At 34.7% G+C, this 7,571-nt stretch overlaps 1 protein-coding gene across 1 annotated transcript; it reads left to right on the forward strand.

Moving 5' to 3' along the window:
• Positions 1-5,688: 5,688 nt before the first annotated feature.
• LOC109020123 (ethylene-responsive transcription factor ERN1-like) lies at positions 5,689-6,426 on the forward strand. Its single transcript, XM_019002532.1, has one exon. It carries the CDS (start codon positions 5,689-5,691, stop codon positions 6,424-6,426), a length of 738 nt encoding a protein of 245 aa, XP_018858077.1.
• The last annotated feature ends 1,145 nt before the right edge of the window (positions 6,427-7,571 follow it).

Raw genomic sequence — 7,571 nt, forward strand, 5'->3', positions numbered from 1 at the left:
AAAACAAACACAAGACGAACCACTCCCAAGACCTCAATAAAAGGAGTTTTCCTACCCAAGAGGATCTTTGGGCAGACATCATACGACTTCTAGACGATCTTTGGAGGGCTCTCTCGGAAGGCTTTTTCTACCTCAACCCAGGAAACTCCAGATCGGTTATCTTCTCTAGTAAAAAAAGTTTTCAACTTCTATTGTAGGGTGAGATACGAGAAATTGTACAAATCACTCATTATAGTAGATTTGTCTTCCAAACATCCCGTAGAAGTAGGCTTTATGCCGAACAACAAAAATATGTGTTTCTCCCTCTTATTTACATTTCATTTATTATTTACTGTCATAGAAGAACTCAAGCACAATGTATCGATGCAAGAGCGACCATCGAGCCACTATAGTGAGCCGAGATTGACTCTTTCTTTCTTTCCAGCCTAGTGTACAAATTTTAATTTTAGCATCAAACAAATGGCATCACAGCTTCATGAAGGGGAGGATACCCCTATTTGGACAGATCGAGATTTGGTGAATTCAATGTTGAAGTTGTCTGGCAAAAGATGGACTTCATGAACCGAAGTTGGAGTGGAGTAGATGTATGGTATAAACATATCCCGACAAAGGTATCAATATTTATGTGGAAAGCCTTTTATTCAGCCTTATCTTTTGACACATGGGTTCAACAATTACAAATTCCTATGGCCTCCAAATGTGACTGCTGCTCAAGACATACAATGGAGTCATTGGACTATGTAGTGTACTCGGAGGAGTTGGTGGGGGGTGTTCAGAAATTCTTTGGTGAAAAGCTTGGCATATGGATGCAAAGACACATGGAAGGAACGGGGTAATAAATGGCTCTAAAAATGGTTTCTCAAGTGGGTATCATGCTTGGTATACTCACACCCTCCAATCATCAGTTGGCACCTTGAATCTATATGCTTCAAGATAAAAATAATGATGCCTTAAGTTGTCATAAACCAAATGGAGGAAGAGTTAAATTAAATGTAAACAGCTGTTGGCCAATCTCAAAAGCTTAAACTAACGAGAATATATAGATTTTTATTATTTATTTTATATTTTAACACTCTCCCTCACGTGTAAATCAAGATCTCCTTTAATGGGAGATCCAACACGTGAAATATTTAATTAATTAGGTAAAATGTAGAGTCAGATTCAAATTTAATATCTCTACTATGATACAAATGGTAATTTCACATGGGTCTATGCATGTGGTAAGTTTTTAGTATCAAGCCTTGATTTATGCATAAGTGATGTATCTTGTAGAACTCTAATAGCAGTTACCATCAAGCAGCCTTTTCTGAGAAAAAAAATTATGTTTGTTGTCCCATCATCCCATAAGATCTTTTGATGTAATACATTTTAAATGGTTGATATATGAAATTATTTAATTTATTATATTAATAAATACGATTAAATATGATAAAATTGAGGATGAATAATATTATTCTTCTAAAAGTATTGGCTTTCTCAAACAATTTTTTTTTTTTATTGAAACATTTGGAGGAGGGGGTTTCGAACTTCATACCTCTATTTTAGAGGCTGAAATTATGTCAATCAGGCCACAAGCCTTTGACTTTTCAAATGGATACTTCAATCAATGAATACATCCATGCTTACTATCACTGAGATAGTAAACATGTTGATAAATGAAAGTAGATTCTATATTTTTTGGGGAAGATATTAGAACTATTAATTTTAGGTTTTACGTTGAGGCATACATTGAATTAACTTGGAGTCAAATGGATTAATAACTAACGTTAGTTGCTGAATCAGTCTAAATTTTAACCAGCTTGCAAATCCCTACCTCGGTTTTAAATTTTTTATATAACTCCCCAAGTATGCAGATGTTTGCAATTAAAAAATTTTGTTCAAGTAAACTCTCTCTCTCTCTCAATATATCCACTTCTCTTCATCCAAAAACATAGTCGATCTCCAGCTCCTCCCTCCCACTTCTCTCCCCTCCCCTTTCTCTCCTATGGCTTAGAAGCCATGGATGTAAGGCTTTTGATATGTTTGTTCTTATTTTGGATGTAAAATAGCTGATTTATCGCATTCTGACCATCTCCAAGTTAAAAATGTGTGCGTCACACTACAAGAAAATTGCCTTTTTTTTTTTTTTTTTTTTAAAGAGTTAGAGTCACATGTTCAAGAGTGACTCCTTCCCAAATTTATTGAAGTAACCCTTACTTATGGTGAAGGAAAACCAAGACTAAAAACCCAACACTTAGGACTTACAACAAAAAATAGCAAAAATAAAACAGTAAGGCCCAAGCGTTCAAAAAGCATCACCTTATTTCTTAGAACTATACATTGAATAACCAATCTCAACCAAAAAATAAATACATAAAAGTCAAACACCATCCCATGTAAACGAAAAGTTCCGTCACCAACTAAATCCTTGAATCTCCGCATCGTCTCAGGAACACAAATAAGAAAACTGCTTATTTGTTGTTATTTATTTCTTGTCAAAGTGAGTTTATTCTCATCACAAATAGTCATTTTCATTGCACATAACTCGCTATGAATGATAATTTTTCTTGTAATATGAATGTTGCATCATCGGATTCCTAGGCTGGACTGTTGGAATTTTAAATAAAATCCAAAAAATACCAAAATCTCTTGTCATGCCCATGTAGAAATATAATAAAGAGTGCATATCTGTAGCCATTGAATAGAAGAGCGCAACGATATGATCTTCCACATCCACTATTCACTCTAGTAAAAACTCACAATGATGGGATGTGTAAAGTAGAAATTGAATTTGAAGTGTGGACCATGACCTTATATAACACCCAGAATTTCAATTTTGCACATCATAAAACAATGGAATTATATAGGTCCTTAATTCTACACATGAATTGGGCCCATACACTTTATGCTCATGACCTGACCAAAATCATGTGTTTCAAGAGATATGTTGGCCTAGTTATGTCACTTTATTGATTATATTTATTGAGTCTTACAAACATTATCTAAACTTTATATTAGGCAATTATTCAATGTGAAATTCCTTATCTATGTAGGTCCATTAATTTAAATAATGCTAACATGGACGAGTGTGTCCCACACGTCGCCCACCGTCGGAGCTGCAAACACCACATGTGTCGCTCCATCATATTCCTGAGTCTTGAAGATCTGACAATCCATGCCCCTCCATAGCCAATGCATGGGTTTTCACGACGTACCCACGTACCGGTACAGACCTATGTGTTTCTCGGATGAAAAAATCTAGTTGAAAGCGATTTTGCGCACTAATACGTGCACCCATTCAATATGATTGGTCAGAAAGTAGACTTTATTGAAAACAATACTAATTTGAATTTAGAATATGAAGACAACAATATTAGTAATCAAATTGATACGCAAACTTATTTATACATAACAAAACTCTTCTCGGATATCTACAAAAGTTGTGATCAAGTCGAACCTCCATTCCCGCCCATCTTATTGCTTTCCCTAAAACTAAAAGTCGACTTACTCTCCTTTCCAAGGTTGTGGAGTAGGAGATAGATACTTTCTTTAATCGTAATAAATGGTCTAAGATTGGTGCAACCGCATCTACGGCAACCTCTCACAGCTCATGTAATGGAAACCTTTGGCAGACTTCTTCAAGAACTGCCAACAAAGACAACTTTCGTAGTTAGCTAGTTCTCTTTTGAATCATACTGTAGTCTATTGGCAAAGAAAATTTGGGATCTGGGCCATTCCATTGGACCATTAGTCCCAAATTTCTCTTCTTTGATTTTTTTTTTTTTTTTTTTTTACACGTCTTTGATGGTTTAGCACCTAGGTTTGAAAATTATGGGGTAAGTGTAGCTAGGTCCCTTCCTCCACCTACTCTCTTTTAGATAATTATAATGAAATCATTTACTTTAAAAAAAAAACCATTCTCGTTATAAGAAAAATAAATATTTATGATAGATTATTTACGACGAGAATGACTATTTACGATAAAAACGAATTCATTTTGACAGAAATAATCATTTTCACATAAAATAACTAGTTATAAATAATCAATTTTCTTGTAGTGGATCATTTTCTTTGCCACAAAACAATTATAACCAAGAGGGAAAGTAAATTGAATTTAAGATGAAAAATTATTGTGTAAAAAACTGACATTGAAGAATCAAACAAAAAAGTCTCAGCTAAAGGTGGTGCTTCTGAGACTTTTTGCAGCACTTAAATTCACGTTTCAAAATTTTAAAAAGGAAGAGAGCCAAAGAAAGAGGTGCACGTTCTAAGGGAATATCAAAGACACCCATAATGTGACAAATGTCATGCATTTGTTTATTTAGCTTTGAGAGCCTGATAAGTTAGGAAAGAAACGTGTGCATGGGTGAGTTATTATTTGTTTTTGGGCTTTTGAGGAGTGAGTTTTGTTTGCATGCTGTTGGATGTATTTGCCCCCATCTGTGCAATTATATATTTATAAATATATATATATATATATATATATATATATATATATATATATATATAGCCTAAACAAGGAGTACTACTTAAAATACTCAAAATATTCACAATAAAATTTATATTTTTTATTATTTCACCTCATTGGTTTGGAGTTTATGCACCTACTTGAGCTAATGTACATACATTCCACCTCAGATCAACACCTAATTGGCACTTTGTCAGCTTGTGACATTAATTAATTGTCAATACTCTCCTGCATTTGCTAGGTTATGCTTCTGAGATAAGAAAGGATAAAGTCTTTTTCTAATTAATAAAAATTGCAATCCATCGTTTAATTATCATTTTCTCATTATTCTTTCAAATAATTTATATATATATATATTAATGAATAAAAAATATATATAATTTTTAAATAATTTAATGTCACTTCAAGAGATGAACTTGTACGGAAAAAGAGTGCAACTTTGTGAAAGAACTCCGAGATAATTTAAATAAATAATTTAAAAGTGATGATCATATTATTACACCACACTTTGGAATCCAACGTCCATAGCGGCCCACTTTATCAATATTGACCGATTGTCCCTTATGTGACTTGAACTGATCACGGTGTAGTCCTTACTCTGATATCAATTGTTAAATATCCAACCAGTGATCCAAAAGTTTTAAGACTGTTGAATACCAATTTGGTTAAGTTTTTAACTCTCGAATCATAACAATGAAGTTGGATACTTTTACCCATTAATCTTTCATGGTGCTTTCGTCAAAGCTGTATCAATATAATCTGCCAAATTATTTGTTTCTTCTGGTGTTGTCTTGGCTGCTATATATATATATATATATATATATATATATATATATATATAGGATTCTCCTAAAAAAAGTAGCAGTGATTCAAAACCCATATGATAAATCCCAAAAGTTGGCAATGCCTATATTCATCGGCCTATCTCTACAAACTGCAGTGAATAATGTCATTTTCGTGAATAATGACATTTTCTAATTCCCCATGCATTTGAGGACTAAGGAAAGTTTTAAATTTTCCCTAGCTAGGCCACTGCAGTATGGTGTACATTTTCCAAGATATATATACACTAATCTTTATTTAATTTAAATATGTCATTGGTTTTGTAAATAAAAGAGCCCTGAACTTGCCATTATCAGGCGCCCCCACCATCATTCTTAGGTCTGATTACTTTGTTTTATAGTTATTATCTTAGGGTTTCTCTCATTTTTTCCTATACAACAGCTTGATCTCTTTCTGTCATGGACATGATCAGCCTAGTGATCTCAGGAACCCCATCTGAACCTCAAAACGCATGTCAAAATCATGCCCCAACACCTCTAGAAATAGAGGGAATTCATGCCAATGAAGAAAAGGGAAGCATGGAGCTTCCAAAAAGAAGAAAAAGCAACGGAGGAAGGTATCTAGGGGTGAGACAAAGACCTTCAGGAAGATGGGTTGCTGAAATCAAGGACTCCTTGCAGAAACTGAGGCTGTGGTTGGGGACTTTTGACAGTGCAGAAGAGGCCGCCCTGGCTTATGACAGTGCCGCCAGGCTTTTAAGAGGAAAAAATGCAAAGACAAACTTCCCGTGTCATCATGGAGTTGTGAGCACACATGAAGAAAGTTACAGGTCATTGGAAAAGAATCCAAGGCTTTTCCGGCTTCTTCAGCATGCAATCATGAAGAACCATGCAAGATCGATCATTTTTAGGGAAGATCAGATTCATGGTGATAAAGTTGATTCAAGCTCTTTTGATGCGCTTGTTGAAGAAACCATAGTTTGTAATTCATCATCAAGCTCTGAATCCGGAATCTGTGATATGTATGATCATGATAGAAACAAACTTTCTCAGCTCTCAGTTGGTAGTTCCAAGGTTTATTCTTCAGTTTTTGTTGCTCCATCTTTCAGTTCTTCTCGATGTCAAGTAGGAGAAGATCGAAAGGATTGCCAATTAAGAGGCTTAAGCAATGGAATATCTCATTCCCCATACAAATAGGCTGTCAAAGAATGGCGGCCAAGTGCCATGAAAAAAAAAATAATAATGAACAGTTCTTGTAAATATGCTTTCTATGTTGTTTTCGCATAGAGAATGTCTGCTTGAATTGCAAATAGATGTGGGAGCCATGTAGCAATCAAAGGTGATCATCATTATATATAGTTTGTCAATGTAATTAAGCAAAACTTATTTTGGAGTCTCCATTGCCAATTGCTTTGACTTTACCTTCATGCTGATCTCTCAAGGTGGAAAACTGAACATGAGAAATCTAACTCCTTTTTTATGACTAGATTAGTAATTTCTCCACTGAAGTGTATGAACTATACATCTATCTATCATACATGGATCTTAACCCTTATGATTGTTCTAGGACAAAGCACTGCATTTAGAAATAAATTTTCACATGTTTAGTAGGGACAAGAAATTAAAAGTTGATTAGGAAAAATAGACAACCAAGAGATTCTCGCAAGTAGTGTTCACAAGAGATCTATATTAATCTACTTCAGTACTGGACCACATAACTCTGTATTGTTTAATTTTTGCTACTCCACAACATAATATAATTACCACCAAGGAAGATGTAGATTCCTCGTGTGGGGTAGTATGATCATCCTTATTCACAACCCAATCGGCGTTGGAAAATTCTTGCAAACTGATGTAGTTGGAATTATGAAAGGAGAGACCAAAGTGGCTTGTTTGCTTGATGTAGCACAAAACTCACTTAACAGTTTGCCAATGTTGTGTTTTGTGGGATTGCACAAACTGGGAGAGTTTATTTGCAATGAATGCACAAAACTCACTTAACAGCTTGCCTGTTTGCATACAGAGGTATCTTATCTCATCTTATCTAATTTCAACTAATAATCTCACTATTATTCACAAAGCATCTCAACTCATCTCATCTCACTATCCAAACGAGCTCTAATACAATGTAGCTTCATAAAAGGCATCCCCTTCAAATAACAAACATTACCAGTTCGTTTGAAACCAGGATTGGCCAACACTAAAAAGAAGCATCAGTTTGAAACCCAAATGATCAAGTAGTAGTCTGGTTGAGAGCCTAGATAACTACACTGATCAAGGAGCTTGTTTTAGGCCATCATATGCGATTTGTGAATTGGGGCATTCAAGCCAGGCCCCATGTT

Source organism: Juglans regia, chromosome 6 (genome assembly GCF_001411555.2).
Source record: "Juglans regia cultivar Chandler chromosome 6, Walnut 2.0, whole genome shotgun sequence".
In the NCBI taxonomy this organism is placed as follows: domain Eukaryota; kingdom Viridiplantae; phylum Streptophyta; class Magnoliopsida; order Fagales; family Juglandaceae; genus Juglans; species Juglans regia.

Excerpts from the sequence above, each read along its gene's own strand:
- LOC109020123 (XM_019002532.1), top strand. The coding sequence starts at position 5,689 with ATGGACATGATCAGCCTAGTGATCTCAGGAACCCCATCTGAACCTCAA.